The sequence below is a fragment of the Argopecten irradians genome, chromosome 4 (genome assembly GCF_041381155.1).
Source record: "Argopecten irradians isolate NY chromosome 4, Ai_NY, whole genome shotgun sequence".
Classification (NCBI taxonomy): domain Eukaryota; kingdom Metazoa; phylum Mollusca; class Bivalvia; order Pectinida; family Pectinidae; genus Argopecten; species Argopecten irradians.
This window is the reverse complement of record NC_091137.1, coordinates 17,270,878-17,294,158: the sequence shown is the minus strand read 5'-3', so window position 1 is coordinate 17,294,158 and position 23,281 is coordinate 17,270,878. Positions and strand designations below refer to the sequence as shown.

The 23,281-nt window shown below is 32.7% G+C and overlaps 1 protein-coding gene across 1 annotated transcript; it reads left to right on the top strand.

Moving 5' to 3' along the window:
• The first annotated feature begins 2,616 nt into the window (after positions 1 to 2,616).
• On the top strand, positions 2,617 to 11,856 carry LOC138320801 (uncharacterized). The gene is made up of 11 exons (XM_069264018.1): positions 2,617 to 2,813; positions 5,732 to 5,938; positions 6,443 to 6,558; positions 6,980 to 7,115; positions 7,495 to 7,629; positions 7,935 to 7,952; positions 8,353 to 8,535; positions 8,880 to 9,002; positions 9,511 to 10,479; positions 10,964 to 11,042; positions 11,334 to 11,856. The coding sequence occupies exons 1-11, from the start codon at positions 2,765 to 2,767 to the stop codon at positions 11,599 to 11,601; spliced, it is 2,283 nt and encodes a 760-aa protein (XP_069120119.1). The 5' UTR covers positions 2,617 to 2,764; the 3' UTR covers positions 11,602 to 11,856.
• The last annotated feature ends 11,425 nt before the right edge of the window (positions 11,857 to 23,281 follow it).

The following is a 23,281-nucleotide window of genomic DNA, read 5'->3' as shown; positions in this document are numbered from 1 at the left end:
ATTGTATCCTGAAAAAATTCTATGGTACTATGTCCTATATGGAATGCAGTACTAATTGCGCATGCACCGAAAGCAAAATAAATTATTTTTCAAATTACTTTTTGTATCTATTATACATATATATATGCACACACGATTAAACACCAATTATTGCTCAAATGATTGGTATAATTTATGCTCTGTCAGCGGTGGAGCATCTTTAATAACTTTAGTAACATGTATATCACATTAGGTTACTTGTTATTAAACTTAAAAAAAAAATCATGAAGTATTAATTAATATTATTATCACTAGAAGGTCCGAACGGTCGATATAGAGTTTACATAATTTATATAAAGAACTAGTGTACTCGATAAAGAGGAATATTAGCTGTATAGTTTTAATAAACAGTCACCGAACCAATTACACACGTGTCTCCATTATATTACTTTATCGTATGTCATCAGTATCACCATCATTTTCACCACCATCACCATCGCACAACTGCAAATCTTTATAATTACTATTTGGGGATATCAAGATTTATCTATCTTATTAAACAATTGATATCCAGATAATAAATCATATATAATTCTAAAAACATGTTGAGCAATAAGTTAGTAATACAACACAAAAAGAACCACCGTCTGATGATGACAGTGGTGATTATTTTGTTTTTGTTGAGATCCCCAATATATAACCATGTATTTAATGTAGAGGCTATATTGCAATCAAAATATTAAAGCATTGATATTTAGATAAAGACATTAGGTCTAACCTTACCCCTAAGTACTTACTTCGCACCATTTTGCATTATTTTTCGAATCATTCAGATCTTCATCCTATACATGTTCATAACATTATCACATTGCTAGTCTGGGAACATTGGGTCATGGTTTAACTAGAACCCCTAAACGCAGGCTTCAGTTAAACATACATTCACTAATAATGGACATCACAAGTGGTAGACTTTTTATATAAATTCTTAAAGATTTTAACCTTTGCTCGTACTTAATCTACGAGTTTAATGACTAAGTGGTGAAAATGATTTTATCTATAATCTTGATAATGTGAACTAACTTGTTGGATTAAATTAATTGCACTATGCAGGTATTGTTTAACTGTAGTGGCCAGGTGATTTTCAAAGATGTCCCGACATAATACCACAAGCTCTTCACCTCCATATGGCTTCCCTCCACCAACAAACCTGGCATGTCCTTACATGACCCCGGACGTAAAAACTAACAAAAGATAACCAAATTATTAACCTGTGAATGCAGTATGTATTAAAAAGTCTTATTGTTGCCTTGTTTGTATTCATGTATTCTGTTGTTTCTTCAGTCGAAGGGGAGGTAAATCTCACTGTCTTCAGCCCTTACCCTGTGTGATGCCAATAGTTGTATGATGATACATCTTGCGGAATGCGAGTTTAGATGAACAATAAAAAACACCAATTATTGTCACGTTAAAAATCATGTAATCAAAACTATTCAATGTACTCATTGTGTGCAAACGAGTCTTTGAATACATGTTAAAGTTTCTCCATTCGTTGAAATACAGTTATTCATATAACAATCAAATGCTTATGGAATATCAAATATCATTTCATTGACTCGAGGTTTATGAAAACAATAAACAGTCATGTTACGTTTTGATAACAATATGATGCATTTTCATCCATTTCAGAGTTAATACTGAATACAAACGTAATCTATATCAATAAGTGAATTAAGTCTCCATACAACGCAATAATAACACATTTTCAAAATGATTTACGAATTGTTTATTTGAAAATCACGTATGGAGCAATCAACATCAGTTATATATATAGTTCATTACTTTTATTTCGTAAGACTTGAATTTCATAGTCACTTATGTAATATTGATTAAAAAAGTTTTGTGATATTTTGAAAAAAAAGTTGCCATAACATGAAAATTGTTACAAATTATTTTACTTCTATTGTTTGCGGAATTTAAAGAAATAATTCTGAAAAATAAAACCTGTGTGTCAGTCTTTTTAAAAATCTGTACTTCTATTGCTTTGTTGAGAGAAGAACTTTGGCTATTTTTCTTAATAATTCTCATTGAATCAGTGTATTTTATCTTAACATATGTTTTATTTTTATTTATTTTTTAAATAAAAAAAAAATATAAGATTTTAGTGATGTTTCACATATTTGATAAAAACTGCTAACATAACAAATATTTTATATGTATTGAGCAAAAAGACCAACATTTCCATGCCAGTTCTAGAAACAGTACCACTCTTTGTTGCAGATACCACATTGTAGCAAAAGTTTTATAATCGTGACTTTTACCTATCAACAGATGAACCTTACCGTACTATCAAACAGTACAGTGTTATCCATGACGCATTTGGATGTCAGTTAATTTTATTCGAAACTATATCGGAAATTTTCATTGTTGTATTGGTTGATTGTTTCCCTCTACCCGTACAACATATCTCTGACGGGAAATTATTCAAAGTCATTACAGATTATCAATGTGTGAGATATTTATAGATATAACTCAGTGTTTGATATAACTCACGCGCCAGTACCGGGATTAGGACGAGGGACAATTAAAGGTCAAGGCCAACCGTTCCATTTTAGATAATACAAGTTACAATGTCCTAATTATCCCGAACTTTCGATTTATCACATTTATTGCTTAATTTAGAGATGCGTAACGCCATTGTATATCACTATCATATACAATGTGTTTTTTCCAACGAAACATTTGACAAACATTTGATTTCCTTGTTGTGAAGCAAACGGTGTTTACAATGCGAGTCGGGTATTTGTTTATCGCTGTGGTATGGACAATTATAACAGGTACGTAGAATAACTCTAATTAAATTCTGTTTCCGATTTATAATGCAAAAATATTTTAAAGTTTTCGACGTTCTCAATTATAGTATTTTTTTATACTCATGTAACAATTTTCTTTTTGAAGATTTCTTTTATAATATTGTAGCTGTTGATGTTTGAGGATAATTACCATTGTATTTCGGTCATTAGTGATACAATACGGTTATCACGAACCTCTAGGAACAAACAAAATTACTTCATCATAAACATAGTCCAGTATAGACATAAACTAATTCGTATAGGAACCAAGGTGGGGAATACATCAAAACATTATAAACATGAACTCATGGTTAGTGTGTTCGTCATAAACGTGTTTACTGTATACAAAATGGCTTACATTGTCTGGCTATTTTGTATAAATTACATACTAGCGTGTAACGTTCAGGTGTTTGTGACGTAAATGTTTTGGACATAGGCCATAAATGACGTAGATGTTTTGTGTAGACCTTATTGATTATAACGTACCCTAAAAGCTATGTTTTATGATTTTATTGCTTGAAAGTGTCTCCGTATTATTTATGATATCAATGATTAATTAATCGCAAAATGGATTAAAATAGAGTATTGTAATATTGTATTTTATATATCTAGTCGCATACGTTAGCCAAGAAATTTATTGAAATGAAGATAAAAATATAGAAATTTAGAAACTATATTTCATAAAAACAACCGTAGAGTTTGATAAAAGTTAGATATAAACAACTTACGACAGATCTGCAATATACTTATATGGAATCGTGTAAAATCTTATTCTTAATTACATTAAAATATCATATATCGATTTCGTTTCTGTCATATTTATAGACATTTGATTAGTCTGTGTTTTTTTTTTTTTTTTTTTTTTTTTTTTTTTTTTTTTTTTGTAATTGTTTTATTTTCACCCAACAGTAGCAATATGTACAGACAAAAACTATACAGTTAAATTAATTATTTTTAAGTTATAAAGATTATAAAATTCCTTCTAATCATACACATTATTTCTTACCATCATTATCATTCTCGCCATCAACACACTTAAAATTATCATTCTCATCAGTCATAGCCATTTATCATCACTTCACCAATCAAATCCTTTCATCATTTACATTTACTCATATTTACTGCATTTTTATTATCGGCACCACATCATATTCCCGAAAACATAATATGGTGCTTTTTTAAAAAAAATATCCCTTTTATCAACAAATCCTACAAAGCTAAGAACATAATAATTCAATATTAATATCAAAAGTCGTTTCGGAAAAAATGTATATTAACTAAAGAAACTTTTATTACCTTATTTCATTTATTTTGATTATCTTGAATATCGTTGACTCTTCGATATGCTCGAATGTTAATATAAAATGTATAAAACATGTATAAGTGTATATCCAAACTTTTCTATTTTCCATTTCATTTTATTAATCAATGTTAAATCAGTAGGATTTACATAAAAATCAGATATATTCCCATCGTGTTTTAACCTCGATCTTTGTATTACCTGTACCTGTACCTTATTATAATCTATAAACAATAGCCTGAGTAGTATTGATGATGACGTATTGGCATTGTTATGTTATCATATTGTTATCATGTGTTATCAGCCGGTATCACTTTCTGTACACACTCTACTTTGTAGCACCTACTCAATGATAAACTAGATAGATACTGTACCCGGGATGCTATTTCACACTCGAGGTTCATGACGATCTCTGTCAAATACGAACGATCGAAGTACAAACGTACGTAGATCGACGTCTATATCGACATATTTCTAATCAAATAGGTCAATTCGGAACTTTTAACCACTTTATTATCGTGAAATATACATTCTCGCTTAATGACGTTATAGAGCTCGATGTGAATTCAAATGTTTCGGAAGTAGTTGTATGAACTGTATATGGGAATGCTCAATTGTCAGTAAGAGACCTTGATCGTGAATTTATGTATCAAAAACCAACGAAGAGGCTAAATAGTGTATACGTGAAAAGATATAGTTTATAAATAGTAATTGGAATTAATTAAAAAGGAAACAAAAACAAACAAACAAAATTCTGAAGAAATCAGAACACCATAAAAGATACGGATAATATAAATATAAAGAATTGTTGTGCCAGTGACTGTTCCAACAATGTATGCTAACACGATATGTAGAAGATGTTCAAATTTCAAAATCATCTTCACATGATTTAAAAAAGGAAGTCAACAATATAACATTTCCTTTGGTAATCGTGATAAAAGAATCGTTATCTTACCACAAATCAATTAAAGCAGGCAAAACGTAATTATGTTCTCGTGATGGTTGAACTGTCACGCTAGTCTGGAATCCGGATTTAAGAATTTTAGGGTACAAGCATAATCTGTATAGAGTAGGTTGTAACTGTAATCTTATCATAAAGATTGAAATTAATTATATGCCCTTTTTTAATTGAAATCAGAATATCGATAAATTACAGTTTGTCTATAGAAGGTATTTTAATGATCATAAAAACACTCATAACGGATCCTGAGCCTCGGATTTCGTCCAACTTATCTATAAACGAGGAGTAAAGTGTGAGATAAATTTAAACAATAACTGATGTCTAATTGTTTATATATTTGTCTAATTAAAACAAAAAAGGAATATAAACATTATCATAATTTGCTTTTGGTACATGCGCAATCATTACATCATTCCAAATAGGACATAGGGCCATGAATTTTTTTTCGGGATGCAATTTTTAGTAATGGTGTAAAGTAAGTAACTTATGTAACTGAAAAAAAATACTAATTTATCCGATCATTGTTTTTTTGATAGAAAGTAAATACCATTCGTCAGAAGTGGAGCATCTTTAAGATCAGATTGTATTGTTTGTAAGTAAGAGGAAAGGATTCCTTTAACATTTAACTGCCATCTTTTGCAGACTGTGTGTCAGGTGATAGATACTTTTACTACGTAACTGATCCCAAGAGCTGGTTAGACGCCCAGAAATACTGTCAAAGCACTTTTAGAGGAAATCTACTGGACTATAGTAATACTGATTTGTCAAACCTTCGTCATCATGTACCAAATGCCACACCGTTCTGGGTGGGCTATCACTCCGGTCTTTCCGAATGGATTTCAAACCAAGGTAACTTCAATGTTCCTGGCCTAGTTTTGTTTTTATAGACGTTTTCATTGTTGTCATGCTTGTGGTTGTTCTACACCACAATAGCTTATTGACATACGTATTTTTTTCTTTTTTAATATTTTTTTCTTTTTTAATATTTTTGTTTTCGTGAAAGCTAATTATAAAGACCAAATCCAATTTTTGCAGAATACATAATGAATGAAGAAACAAAGATGATGAAGAATATCTTAAAACAATATAGTATGGTTACTGCTGTAAACGTAAGAAATGCAGAAGACGGAATTCAGAAACTAGAATTTATCCCACACCCATTGTTTTGTTATACATGATATTCTGCCAAATATACAATCATTTACGATTCATACGCATAACAATTTTGATATAAAATAGATCATCAGAAAAAAATGAGGGAACCAACAACGGTTTTTTTCAAATGTTCAATAGTAAAATCTTTAAATAGATTTGTAAGATATCTTTAATTATAGCCCCGCTTCTTCATTTTAGGTTGCTATCCTACCGACAGTATAACGAGCAGATCACGTGAGTCGGCCATACTGCCAATATATAACGCGGCCTATTGTCAGTTCAAATGCCGGAAGTATCAGTATTTTGCATTGAAGGTAAATAACCAAATTCCACTGAACATACAACCTACACATCTTGACTTGATCGAGATTTGTTATCGCTTATTACCTTTACTTGACAACTCACAGCAAAATTGAACCACTTCGTTTTACACAACTCAGATAATATCTTCTTAATTATATTCTGTTTATTGTGTGGCCTTTTTAAGAATTTTAGACAGAAATTCCTATACTGTATCTTTTAATACGAGTTTAGGTAGTGGTTACACAGTACAATTGTCACCAAGTAAACAAGGAATATTAAAGAGCAATAAGGTTGTCTTCTGAGATTTTCATTTGAGTTTATATAGAAGATATATTAGATTTATTTGCATTTTTTAAAGTTTGAATTTCAATTTTGATTTGATAGTCCTGCACAACTATTTTAAATCATTCATTTGTTAATGTCAAACATTAGAGCAATCGCTGTGACTGTTTGGATGCCATCCCACAACGGTCTCAGTCCGTACTGGACGATCTGTGTAGTATTGACTGTGCAAACTCGACATCTCGGGAGCCTTGTGGTGGGCCTAATGTCTATAACGTGTACTCTAGTAAGTTCAACTCAAGTGACTAAATTCAAAATTATGTTATGAAATTATCTTGACCATCACAATAACAATTATTGCCAACTTTTTGGTAATCTAGTAGAGTTGGCATTATTTCAGTACGTTAATGCTGTGACATATTCTTGCTGTCGTTTAAGGCATTTTAAATGTAGTTATCAAAGTTAAGAAAGGAATACGCTGGATTTAAAAAAAATAAAAATAAAAAAAAAATGTCTTGAGTGATTGATATCTAGTATATCATTTGATAAGTGCTTATGTTTTACTTTTCTAATTCAGCAAAACGTAAAAAGCATGATTTACACTATACATTGTAAAAGCATTGCGTGGTATAATGTGCTTCTAAAAGATGAGTTTTTGTTCTCAGAGTCGGAGTACCAAGACAACACCACAGCTACCACCCTGAGATGTATCTCCGTATCCTGTAAACAACACCCTAACCAACCAGATCAAAGTCTCCAATACTTTGTTGAACAATGCTCAGATCTGCGTACACCATTGTGTAAGCTTTGTTTCCCTTCTTTCTATTAATATGTTCAACAAAACGTGTAAAGTCATTATGTTGTGTTTGCGAACGGGATATATTATGTATTTGCATATAACACAGTTATCTGACCTTGCGAGTAGGTATTGATTGTGACGTCATGTGTTTGTGAGCGTAACATCATATTTGTGGCGGAAAACGACGTAAATTGCGCCCAAAAATATTTACATCACAATGGGTACCTGCCCGTAAGAATGTCTTCTGTGCCATCGTACATTAAGGTTGTTTCACTGAGTAATATTTTTCCGTTTATCAACTTGCAGGTAGATACAACAGGACTGGTGAGTGATCTCAACATATCTCATATGTAAAAAAGACACCATATACAAATAATTCCTACCTGAAATTACCAGAAATTGACCAGAATTTCACGTCAAGAAATGTTGACATGATATTGACCTGAAATTCTGGTCAATTTCATGTCAAGACAGTAAATAAAAATACAGTTATGATGTGAATGATACATTGAATATCATTTAACAGACAATTAACGATAAGATGTATATGTTATCAATTTCGTATATGTAAATAACAATATAACTATAATATGTATATTTTCTCAGACATTTCATGACAATATCGTCATAATCTATATAATTTTGCATACAATACATAACAATTCAATAACAATAAATACATAAGATGGATACATATGATTAACAGACTATAATACTTTCACAGATAAACTCGTTGTCCTCAACAACCCGGCGTCCTGGGTCGATGCTGCCTCTAGCTGCCGTAACTACAGCCATACATACCTTGCTGCGAATCTGAGAAAGGATTGTAAATACGGTTATTCTGGTCTCTCACAGAAAAGGTTCTGGATCGGTTTGTTCAGGGAGCAGTATAACGATTTTATATCAGGTACGTCATCAACACGATAACTTCTTAAAATGTCATATTCAAAAGTATTTTACCAGGACCGGTTAATGATAGTTCCAGTTAATAGGTATATGCGGATATGAACTTCTAAACTTCGTGGTTTTTTTCTATTGAGATAATTCTGATAGTCTATATCTTTACCAAATGGCGTCTTGTGTGGCACGTTAGAATATTTTCACCAAGTACGATATTAAATGATTAAAGAAAAAAAACTAAGATTAGAGTGCAGCTATTTGGTACAGACAATACCTGTTTATACATTTATTTAAGCTTAGAAACCTTAATTAATAATCTTTAAATATTTTTTTTTGGGGTATTTTCCAAAGGTTCTCCGGATGGACTTGGAAGCTTACTTTCGTGTCAAGATGTGTACATTCGTACAGACGGCGCTGCTTCCGGTTTTAATGTGCCAAACTGTTTGTCGCCAAAACGCTTCATATGTTATTCAGGTACCGAGTTGGAAATATCTTAATATCATGTGATTTGTCTGCAACTCAATACCATTTAGCGTATGTATAGTCACGCAGATGTTAGTATTTAAGATATCGTTTTGCTGTATGAGCATCACAAAGGAAAAATGTACTATGGGTTTAGTTTCGGCATAAGACTAATGTCTCCATATTCCTTACCTATTTTATTTACATTTTGATAGTGTGACATACATGTAATGAACAACAAATTTAAATTGTTTAGTTTAGTGTGTGTCTTCTTTTTACCATAACAATACACGTTCATTACAATACATGAGTTTCGAGATCCAAAAATGACGTGAGTTAAGTACAATTTACCGTCGATTAGTCCCACTATCCGGTGATTATGACGTTGATCATTTGACGTGATTTTTGTGACGTCATAATCACTGAAAGTTTGGACTAATCAAAGGTAAATCGTACTTAACCGACGTCATTTTGGGATCGCCAAACCCTCGTATTGATTATATTTAACGTTTTGATTCAGATGTCTATGTAAAGAACAAAAATCCCTTCAATCTGAACATCATAACGACTAAAACACCGACCACAACACCCACAACAACACCAACCACAACACCTACGACACCCACAACAACACCGACAACAACAACCACAACAACACCAATCACAACACCACCGACAACAACACCAACAACAACTCCTAAAACAACACCGACCACAACACCTACAACAACACCTACAACAACGACGAAAACCACACCGAAAACCACACCAACCACACCACCAACAACTACACCAACCACAACATCTACAACAACACCTACAACAACACCGAAAACAACACCGAAAACCACACCAACAACACCACCAACAACAACACCTACAACAACACCAACTACAACACCAACCACAACACCAACAACTACACCAACCACAACCCATACAACAACACCAACCACAACCCATACAACTACACCAACCACAACACGAACTACTGCACCAACCACAGTACCAACAACAGCATCCACAACAACACCAAACACAACACCAACCACAACACCAACAACAACTCCTACAATTATACCAACCACAACGCCAACTACAACACCAACAGCGTTGACCATAACACCAAAAACAACAGTAACGACAACACCAACCACAACAACAAAAATAACACCAACAACAACACCTACAACAACACCAACTACAACACCAACAACATCAACTACAACACCAACAACAACAACAACCACAACACCTACAACAACACAAACTACAACACCTACAACAACACCAACTACAACACCTACAACACCGACAACAACACATACAACAACATCTACAACAACAAAAACCATTACACCAACTACTACACCTACAACAACACCAACTACCACACCAATAACACTAACCACAACACCTACAACAATATTTATTAACGGAGGGATGACACAAGCCTCTGCCAGTGCCAATATCAGCAACTTTCCAATGAGTAAGTCTGCATATTCTGTTTAGTTTTTGTATATGAATGTCCTCATCTTTATTTTAAAAACCTTTGAAAAACATGCTTTTGGAAAACTAATATTTTAACAATGGGACTTATTCACGTACATCATGATGTCCGATAACGTTTATGCGGAACTAGTATCTCCAGTGGCGATAGGAAGTAAATCTTTGTAGTCTTCCCGCTGAAATGACGTAAGCGCGGGATATCGCCTTTGACGTTTTTCCATCACCAATAGAAACAATAGTCCCGCACGAAAGTTCTCTAAGTTCGTGAATTAGTGCCAATTTATTCTCACTAACAGTAGCCTATATATACTTTACGAAGGAGTTTCTGATTCAGTTTTCTATCTCAGTTATTTTAAACTACAATATATATTGTATTTGTTGTTGATCTATACAGATAAATTCACTTGTGTTTAAGTATATAAGTATCACTAGTAGCTTACCTTGAGGGCTTTCTACCTTGACAGCCGCCGTAGCAGGTGGAGTAGGCACTCTAGTGGTACTGGTTGTGGCCGCAATCGTCTTCGTAGTGGTGAAAAAATCTAGGTAAGTGTAGAAATGATAATTACATTTAGTGTAAAATCAGTTTTATAAGATAACATCAACCTTGGTCTTTCGACGATACGTAACATTGAAAAGTAGATTGAATACATTATTGGTACCAAACTGAGTATTTGTTGAAGCTTTAATTAATTGGTGTATATAACATAAATCTTTATTTCTTGAAAAGTATTTTATATAAAGTGAGATACTTGGGAGAAGAATGTCAAAATTGTGTCTTTGCTATTGCTTTTGTATGTCATTTTGGTTAATAAAAAACTTTTCTGTATTTATCAGAAACCGGAACAGGAACAAATCAAACGGAACCCGCTATACCGGAACAAATATACCAACATCTGAAAATAATGGGGATGGAACTATAGCTCGTGACAATCCTTTGTACGAAAGTATGGCTGGAGTCGCAGCGTTCACAAATCCAACATTTGCAGGAGAGAGTTTCGTATCCAAAGACAATTTAGAATCTGTCGATCTGCAGGAAATTCCAAATTCTAGTGAATACATGACGTGTTATCCTGAGCCTTATAAACATCATTCGCTGGCGTAGCACACAAGTTTTATATTTATATATTGTTCGTTTTTTCCATTTTGAGTTATACTGTACCTAAAGAACGTTACGTTGTGTGTTTTAATTTATTTGATAGGATTGACAGTATATTTTGTGAACATCTCAAATAACTGTATTCATACAAATGATATTTATCTCAAGAAATGATATTACAAGTTAATTTTATTGAAGTCATTTATATTGAAGAAATATCTCAAATGGACCACTGTCTCATTAAACGATTTCATTTACAAACTGTGTTCGAATTTTTGCAATGAATTTAAATTTGGACTTTGTTATTTTATTTGGGATTCCATGACATTTTAAAACAAAGCAGAAATAGTAGTAAACAAAACGATGATTGCAGAAAAGGAACTTCACAAAGTTCCGAGAGTATAAACGATACCCACCACTTGAAGAACTATTGACGTTTAATCGTGTATACGTGTGTCTAATTAACACAAAAATACATATGAAATAATGTATTTTGCTTTTGGCAAATGCGTAATTCCATATAGTAGATAGTTTAATATTTTTATCATGAATAAAATAAGAAAATCAAATCTTTCAATGATGGTAATATTGCAAAGTAAGTAACTTTTGTAACTAAAGAAAAATATTTATCCGTCTAATCCTTTTTTTTTGATAGAGAAAAAATACCATTCTTCAGCATCGGAGCATCTTTTAAGCATCTATATCAATGAATTAAACGTTTGCCTGGAGCAAAGTCTATTGACGTCATGGTATGAAAATGACGTCACATCAGGAATAATGACGTTAGAGCAGGTGTCGAAGATGACATGATAAAATGGATGGCTCCCTTGAGTATTTTGTAAATGATGGTTGATGTAGTTAGTATGGGAAAACTTTACTCTAAATTGTTCATATAATATCAGTATTTTGGAATCTAAAATCAATAAATTGGTTATATAACACCACCGTTAGATACTTAGAGAGGTCATCGTATTACATAAAAAATGGTTAGACAGAAACGTACCGTGGACAAAAAGCTTTATTTATTCTTTTGAGCTATTGCTTTTTCAGAGGGGCTGGTATGCCATGACAATAGTTGTTTAAATATTATCCCTCCTGTCAAGTAGGTAGGTATGCATAATGGCTAACCTTTGGTATATTAAAATTCGTAGTTTGTTGTATACTGTAGCTTGTTCAAAAAACACGTTTCGGGAAATAAGTCCATCTGGTTCGAGGCATATATCTGTAACCAAATATCCATACTATTACGTGTGATAGTCTCTATAACGGGTACTACAGCGTTATACCAAACATTGAACAATATTTATATTTACTTGTCACTTCTACTTTATAAACTAACCAAGGCAAAGTGAAGTATATGACAGTTTCTACCACAATAGGCGCTGTTATTCAACGCTCGGGGTATCAGATAAACGATGCAGCTGTTGATTAACAATTTATTTACCACACGTGGTATTAACTCTGTACGCATTCTGATTGGCTGACACGGTGAACTTTGACCAAACTACTTATTTCTCAGTGCAACATCGTCATTTGTCAACGTCATCAATAATTGAGTGACGTCACGCTACAATATATGTTGTGATTGCCGCCTGACGTCAAAACTGCTGTTGGAAAGCGTACAGTGTGCGTCGAGGTCGTTGCATGCGTCAAAAACGTTTCGTTTTTATGTGAAGTAAAATAATCTTTATAACTCGTTTTGACGGAAAAGGATCTTAATACTGGTGAGTTTTGGTACAATAAATTAGTCTGAAACAGACTTGAACTTGATTACAATGGCTTGGTGATTATTTGGCGGGATGTAAACGGCACGCCTGTACCGTGCGCATGTTTTTTATGGATATAAACTGGTAGTGGTTTTAGATTTATTACATACACAAAATACATTTATTTTTTATGGTATACAAACTATCTGATCAGTCTTTCTGTTTCGATATAAGCCCTCAAACTTCTAGCCCTCAGATTGATGCATTGGCCTTCAACCTGATGAAATGTATTATACCTGAAATGGTTATGTAATAATACCTTACTATTAATTCTTTAAACAGAAATAAGATTTCGTTAAAGTGAAATACAATATACCGATTAAATGAGTTAATAATTCGATAAAAATAAATAATATACCAATTAAACGAAACAGTGTTTGTTAAAACGAAATAGTGTTTGTTAAAACGAAATGATATTTCTATAAAACGAAATAAAATAAGTGTGCGGCATGTCAGTCTGGGGACTCCGTACATACGCGTGTATCTCAGTCTGATAGCACAAAATTACCGTAAGTAAGCCTTGAATGAGAACGATAGTTTAATTAGTGAACTATTTATTTCCATATATATCAAATTTATAAACCTATTGATCACTAACAAATATCGTTTATAAACTTTCAAAATCCTTTATACATGTATATATAGCTGGATGTTAAAAGTAAGTCTCGATGATAGTTCTCTGTAAACATTTTCTGTTAGTGTTTCCTGTTAATTAAGGTCAAAAACTCATATGACGATTGAATAAGTAACAAATACATTACGGGGGTTTAGAGATCCAAAAATGACGTGATAATGTACAATTACCCGTCGATTAGTCAAAGCATCTGGTGATTGTGACGTTATCATTTGACGTGAGTTTCGTGACGTCGTAATCACCGGAAGGTGGGACTAATTAAGGAATGATTTTTATGGTTTGTTGTTTACTGGTGTGTAAACTGCATTTTTTGTACATACATTTTAAATGACGCGCGTTAGCACGTCCTGTTGAAATATAATAATTACAATCATTCCTTATATTTACATTTCGACCGACCATTTTATTAAAAATTAAGTGTTCAAATAAAATAAAACTTTGTTTTTTTAATATTATACGATTGTTGGAACAGCCGGTCAATTGATGGAATCCCGAAACAGCTGGCTTCAATTTGGCGGGAAATGTTGTCAAATTCAGAGAGTACACAAAATATATTTCCACATTAACTTTATCTTTTTTCATCCCATTTATACAATATTTGTTAAATATTTTATTTGCTGATATATAATTAAAGATTAACATTACATTCATACATGCAGTTTATTGAAAATTTGTTATACAGATACAATAGGCCTAATCGGTTGGGCATTGCGTAAGTCAGTGTTCCGTGTGTGTATTCTTGCACGGCAACCACTGCGTTTACGCAAGTTTACCCACGTCATTTGTGGATCTCGAAACCCACGTATTAATATTTCTGTTGATATTGTAAAACGACAACACCTTACCACTATATGTTAACGACATCATCTATGTCCATAAAACGTATGAAAACGAAAAAAATATTAAAATTGATCACGGTGTCTTTCAATAAACCAATTACATAATTAGCCTATTAGCTTATTTTGTTTTTTAAATTTGATTCAATTGTGACCAACAACTTTTTAAACTTATGAATCTATTTTCTAAAATAAGATGTTTCAAACATTAACTTAGTTATCAGTCACCTATAAATAGTGAGTAATTGTAATAATGAATCACAATAGGTTAAATGACAACATTATACCCATAACTGTGATAACAGGCACACCAACAAGATACAATGAGGTCTATAACTATTCACACAATTTATGATATCATTTGGAGATTTTTATAATCTTCTTCTAGCTTGTCGTTAAAATTAATTCTGTGTTTGCAAGGTTTCGAGTACAAGGATATGATCACATAATTTTGGTTTTCCGTTTGAAACTCAACATTTATTTATTATATATTAATGAAAGCGATGAAACTCGAATAGCACACTTTTATATCAGTGGTATATGTCCCCTGCGATTGTTATAACACTCTTTATCAACAATGACAAGAAGTTCTATTTATAGTATGATATGTACATTGTATATAGATCTGATAAAGTGACCTGTTTATTGTTCCTCTGTTTATACATATGGTGGCTCATTTGTAAAAAGAAAACGCGGACATATTTTAAAGTCGAATTTAAAGCTACATATATTATTTTGTGTTATGAATATGTGTAATAACAATAGAAGACCGTTGTGGCAACTTTATCATGAATAGACAACAATTTTCAGACAATGTAGATGCTAAAACGTGTATGTAGTACCAATGTGAAGCCATGGAAATAACATTGAATACCACATGGAAATGGAAACATACCCTAATATGGATGTTTCTCTTCTCTTTTCTTGGACTGTCCAGCACAAGAGGTATGTTTTTGTATTTGGAACATAATGAAATAAGATGAAGCAATTCAAATCCTTTGCATTACGTTCAAGTTTTTTGATTTCTTAAGTATATGTATTACTTCATAAAACTAGCTATATTGGATGTTGCGGCATTTGTTCACGCTGTTCGGACATTTCTGAACTAATTATAGCTGTTAGTTTAAACATTTTGGTCCAAACACACTAGTAATTGAGGAATGTTGTCTTATGAACGACACCATTCGGTAAAAATGCAGTTTTGACTAAACTATCATTTGCACAATATTCCAATTCCATACAGGATCCCTTATGACCGTTTGTATCAATTTTCAAAAGTTCTGCATTTATATGCAAGTTTTCACCAAAAACAGAGAACAGAAAGAATGTCTTTGTGGCATCTTGGAAGTTCGCGTCTCTTCTCTCCACCCCGCGCCCATAAAATAAATACATTATAAAATATAATAAGAAACGGAAATTAATACATTTTGTATGTACACTCTCAGCCCCTATGGGATATATCTATATAAGAAAATAGCAGTATAACAAACGATTGTGCAAGAACAGCATCTGTCCAACTTCGTATAAGGGGTCATTTATCACTTCCTAGAATCTAAAGGAACTAGTTGGATGAAACTTAGGTTTTAAGTATTATTATAATGAAATAACGATTATAAGAAATTGTCTTTTTTTCATAACCATTCCCATTTGAATAATAAATCAAATGATCTGTTTTCATTAGATAATGCTAATGACATCATTTACATTACCAATATAATAGGTGGTACCCTGAAATACTACTACATCCGAACACCAAACACATGGATGGAGGCACAGAATTTTTGTTTTAAATCCCTCTCTGGAGGTTTGTTTCGGCCTACTCCGGAAGTGACGTCTTTAATTTACAACCATATCGTCCCCATGGACACTGTTATTTGGACACAGGTTATGTCCGCATGGATATCATATAGTGGTAAGATATTTTTTGTATCTACATATATGACTAGGCGATAATATCATGCTTCAACGCCACAAAATCAGGCGATAATGCGAAAAAACCACGCGCCAATCCGAAAGAAATAATTTTTGCATTGTCGTACTGATTTTGTCCCGTTGGGGTCCTTTTTATGTTGTTTTCTCGCATTGATTTAGATTGAAATGTCACCAGATGACCAGTAGTGTCTTTAGTGCAATAAATTGACGAATACCATAATCAAAGATGTTTTCAGTTAGTGTAGTTTTTTATGTTAAAATGCTCCACTACCGACAGGCATAAACAATATTTATCATCTGTACTAAAAAAATGTTGAATCGTATAATTATGTCTAAGTAACACAAAAACACCGCATTCCATATAAGGTTTTTATATTGCCTTGAATTGTAGATGCAATTAACAATTCTAATTCATTTCATTCTGAAGTAAATAAAATGCCCCAACTTTTACATGAAATGATAATGTAAAGTATGTAATTTTGATACAAAAAAGATAATCACCAATCTAATCTTGTTTTTTTTTTAAATGATGAAAAATTACCATTAGCCATTTTGTTTATGAACAATTAATCCAAAACACTTCATACCTCGTCATCTTTATAAGTTTTTTTCACCACGGATGACTCGATCATTAATGTCATTCGTTATTTAGTGTTCACCATTGCGTTGACAAATGATGATTCCTTATGATTCAGCAATATGTCCTTCGATGTCACGAATTGCTTGTTCCAGGATGTTATCCTATTAACAGAAAGCTGTCTGGAACTGCACTACCTACGAACAGTCCCGGACTTTGCCAGATATACTGCAGAACGTCCACCTATTTTGCTCTCCAGGTAGTGAAATACATATTTTCATAACTTTAATTCAACACAATGTATTGATACTTACATCAAGTTAATTATCATTGTCATGACTTGTGCCACCTATAGCGATTCCACAATGTTTGCTTTTTCATGGTCGTTGGTATCAAAGTGACCTTTTACATTTGTTGCAGGATCGTATTTGTGTTTGCATGGGTTCACGTAATCCAACCGGACCACGCAATGATAGCATGTGTGCCATTTCCTGCCCGGGGTCAGAGCGTGATGAGAGGTGTGGAGGCGTCGGTGCAGCGAGTGTTTACAACAAAGACGGTAAGTGTTCCTCAATAGTACAATAATAATCATAATTCTTTTGTGTCAAGATTTGTTGTAAAATTGATAAGAATGGTGCAACTGGTATACCACACTTCATCTCTTATCGGTTATATTATCAGGAATAAAAACCAATTTATAATTATTTTACGGATATGATCCGTGAATATAATTAGACTATACGGTATTGGTGTACTACTTATGACTGTCTTTTCAGATTCTGTCTCCGTCTCTGGTTCATCAACCCCTAACGGCCAGTGTGTAAGTACACAATGCACAGGAAGATCTCAAGTTATTTTTCAAGCAACCAACTGTTCAACAGAGTTGAAATATTTATGTAAGTGTCAGCTTGCAAAACGTACCAAAATATTCTAAATTAAAGAAATAAAAACGAATAAATAAAATATCATACAAAACTAAAAATAAGATTTCAATGACATATAGTTAAAGAAATTCTTGCCTGTAAAGACAAAATACATTACGGGGGTTTCTAGATCCAAAAATGACGTGATAATGTACAATTACCCGTCGATTAGTCAAAGCATGTGGTGATTGTGACGTCATCATTTGACGTGAGTTTCGTGACGTCGTAATCACCGGAAGGTGGGACTAATTAAGGAATGATTTTTATGGTTTGTTGTTTACTGGTGCGTAAACTGCATTTTTTGTACATACATTTTAAATGACGCACGTTGGCACGTCCTGTTGAAATATAATAATTACAATCATTCCTTATATTTACATTTCGACCGACCATTTTATTAAAAATTAAGTTGTTCAAATAAAATAAAACTCTGTTTTTTTAATGTTATACGATTGTTGGAACAGCCGGTCAATAGATGGACTCCCGAAACAGCTGGCTTCAATTTGGCGGGAAATGTCAAATTCAGAGAGTACACAAAATATATTTCCACATTAACTTTATCTTTTTTCATCCCATTTATACAATATTTGTTAAATATTTTATTTGCTGATATATAATTAAAGATAAACATTTCATTCATACATGCAGTTTATTGAAAATTTGTTATACAGATACAATAGGCCTAATCGGTTAGGCATTGCGGAAGTCAGTGTTCCGTGTGTGTATTCTTGCACGGCAACCACTGCGTTTACTGTACTTTACCCACGTCATTTTTGGATCTTGAAACCCCCGTATTAATATTTCTGTTGATATTGTAAAACGACACAACCTTACCACTATATGTTAACGACATCATCTATGTCCATAAAACGTATGAAAACGAAAAAAAATATTAAAATTGATCACAGTGTCTTTCAATAAACCAATTACATAATTAGCCTATTAGCTTATTTTGTTTTTTAAATTTGATTCAATTGTGACCAACAACTTTTTAAACTTATGAATCTATTTTCTAAAATAAGATGTTTCAAACATTAACTTAGTTATCAGTCACCTATAAATAGTGAGTAATTGTAATAATGAATCACAATAGGTTAAATGACAACATTATACTTATAACTGTGATAACAGGCACACCAACAAGATACAATGAGGTCTATAACCATTCACACTATTATGATATCATTTGGAGATTTTTATAATCTTCTTCTAGCTTGTCGTTAAAATTAATTCTGTGTTTGCAAGGTTTCGAGTACAAGGATATGATCACATAATTTTGGTTTTCCGTTTGAAACTCAACATTTATTTATTATATATTAATGAAAGCGATGAAACTCGAATAGCACACTTTTATATCAGTGGTATTTGTCCCCTGCGATTGTTATAACACTCTTTATCAACAATGACAAGAAGTTCTATTTATAGTATGATATGTACATTGTATATAGATCTGATAAAGTGACCTGTTTATTGTTCCTCTGTTTATACATATGGTGGCTCATTTGTAAAAAGAAAACGCGGACATATTTTAAAGTCGAATTTAAAGCTACATATATTATTTTGTGTTATGAATATGTGTAATAACAATAGAAGACCGTTGTGGCAACTTTATCATGAATTGACAACAATTTTCAGACAATGTAAATGCTAAAACGTGTATGTAGTACCAATGTGAAGCCATGGAAATAACATTGAATACCACATGGAAATTTAAACATACCCTAATAAGGATGTTTCTCTTCTCTTTTCTTGGACTGTCCAGCACAAGAGGTATGTTTTTGTATTTGGAACATAATGAAATAAGATGAAGCAATTCAAATCCTTTGCATTACGTTCAAGTTTTTTGATTTCTTAAGTATATGTATTACTTCATAAAACTAGCTATATTGGATGTTGCGGCATTTGTTCACGCTGTTCGGACATTTCTGAACTAATTATAACTGTTAGTTTAAACATTTTGGTCCAAACACACTAGTAATTGAGGAATGTTGTCTTATGAACGACACCATTCGGTAAAAATGCAGTTTTGACTAAACTATCATTTGCACAATATTCCAATTCCATACAGGATCCCTTATGACCGTTTGTATCAATTTTCAAAAGTTCTGCATTTATATGCAAGTTTTCACCAAAAACAGAGAACAGAAAGAATGTCTTTGTGGCATCTTGGAAGTTCGCGTCTCTTCTCTCCACCCCGCGCCCATAAAATAAATACATTATAAAATATAATAAGAAACGGAAATTAATACATTTTGTATGTACACTCTCAGCCCCTATGGGATATATCTATATAAGAAAATAGCAGTATAACAAACGATTGTGCAAGAACAGCATCTGTCCAACTTCGTATAAGGGGTCATTTATCACTTCCTAGAATCTAAGGGAACTACTTGCATGGAACTTGGGTTTTAAGTATTATTATAATGAAATACTGATTATAAGAAATTGTCTTTTTTTCATAACCATTCCCATTTGAATAATAAATCAAATGATCTGTTTTCATTAGATAATGCTAATGACATCATTTACATTACCAATATAATAGGTGGTACCCTGAAATACTACTACATCCGAACACCAAACACATGGATGGAGGCACAGAATTTTTGTTTTAAATCCCTCTCTGGAGGTTTGTTTCGGCCTACTCCGGAAGTGACGTCTTTAATTTACAACCATATCGTCCCCATGGACACTGTTATTTGGACACAGGTTATGTCCGCATGGATATCATATAGTGGTAAGATATTTTTTGTATCTACATATATGACTAGGCGATAATATCATGCTTCAACGCCACAAAATCAGGCGATAATGCGAAAAAACCACGCGCCAATCCGAAAGAAATAGTTTTTGCATTGTCGTACTGATTTTGTCCCGTTGGGGTCCTTTTTATGTTGTTTTCTCGCATTGATTTAGATTGAAATGTCACCAGATGACCAGTAGTGTCTTTAGTGCAATAAATTGACGAATACCATAATCAAAGATGTTTTCAGTTAGTGTAGTTTTTTATGTTAAAATGCTCCACTACCGACAGGCATAAACAATATTTATCATCTGTACTAAAAAAATGTTGAATCGTATAATTATGTCTAAGTAACACAAAAACACCGCATTCCATATAAGGTTTTTATATTGCCTTGAATTGTAGATGCAATTAACAATTCTAATTCATTTCATTCTGAAGTAAATAAAATGCCCCAACTTTTACATGAAATGATAATGTAAAGTATGTAATTTTGATACAAAAAAGATAATCACCAATCTAATCTTGTTTTTTTTTTAAATGATGAAAAATTACCATTAGCCATTTTGTTTATGAACAATTAATCCAAAACACTTCATACCTCGTCATCTTTATAAGTTTTTTTCACCACGGATGACTCGATCATTAATGTCATTCGTTATTTAGTGTTCACCATTGCGTTGACAAATGATGATTCCTTATGATTCAGCAATATGTCCTTCGATGTCACGAATTGCTTGTTCCAGGATGTTATCCTATTAACAGAAAGCTGTCTGGAACTGCACTACCTACGAACAGTCCCGGACTTTGCCAGATATACTGCAGAACGTCCACCTATTTTGCTCTCCAGGTAGTGAAATACATATTTACATAACTTTAATTCAACACAATGTATTGATACTTACATCAAGTTAATTATCATTGTCATGACTTGTGCCACCTATAGCGATTCCACAATGTTTGCTTTTTCATGGTCGTTGGTATCAAAGTGACCTTTTACATTTGTTGCAGGATCGTATTTGTGTTTGCATGGGTTCACGTAATCCAACCGGACCACGCAATGATAGCATGTGTGCCATTTCCTGCCCGGGGTCAGAGCGTGATGAGAGGTGTGGAGGCGTCGGTGCAGCGAGTGTTTACAACAAAGACGGTAAGTGTTCCTCAATAGTACAATAATAATCATAATTCTTTTGTGTCAAGATTTGTTGTAAAATTGATAAGAATGGTGCAACTGGTATACCACACTTCATCTCTTATCGGTTATATTATCAGGATAAAAACCAATTTATAATTATTTTACGGATATGATCCGTGAATATAATTAGACTATACGGTATTGGTGTACTACTTATGACTGTCTTTTCAGATTCTGTCTCCGTCTCTGGTTCATCAACCCCTAACGGCCAGTGTGTAAGTACACAATGCACAGGAAGATCTCAAGTTATTTTTCAAGCAACCAACTGTTCAACAGAGTTGAAATATTTATGTAAGTGTCAGCTTGCAAAACGTACCAAAATATTCTAAATTAAAGAAATAAAAACGAATAAATAAAATATCATACAAAACTAAAAATAAGATTTCAATGACATATAGTTAAAGAAATTCTTGCCTGTAAAGACACTTAAAATAAGGTTATTTCGTTAAAATAAACCCAGAACACTGTTATTGATTTTGTGAATTTTTCCCGACTGTACAAGTAGAGCGATCAAAATAATCAAATACATATATATATTCTAAATGAACAGTCCGTAGGAAATTACAAGAACGGCTGTATGAATGACTAGAACAAAATTCAAATTAATATCAATGAACCTTGAATGAAAACAAATGAGATAGATATAGAACCCAATTAAAACACAACCTTGATAATAAAGAAAGTGTTTCATTGTTCAGTTTCCGGGATAGTGTACATACATTATACCATTTAAGATGCTCCACCGCCGACAGAGCATAAATGATATTCATCATTTGAACAATAATTGGTGTTTAATCGTGCATATATATGCCTAATTAACACAAAAAATTACATAAAATAATTTATTTCGCCTTTGGTGCATGCGCAATCATTACTTGATTCCATATAAGATATAGTGCCACGGAATTTTTTCGGGATGCAATTAATTATTTTTCATATTTTTAACTTGAAGTAAAATTCAAAGCTCAAACTTTTCAATGGTGGTAATGGTGTAAAGTAAGTAACTTTTGTAACTGAAGAAAATTACTAAATCGTCTGGTCCTGTTTTAATAGTGAAAAAATACCATTTGTCAGCGGTGG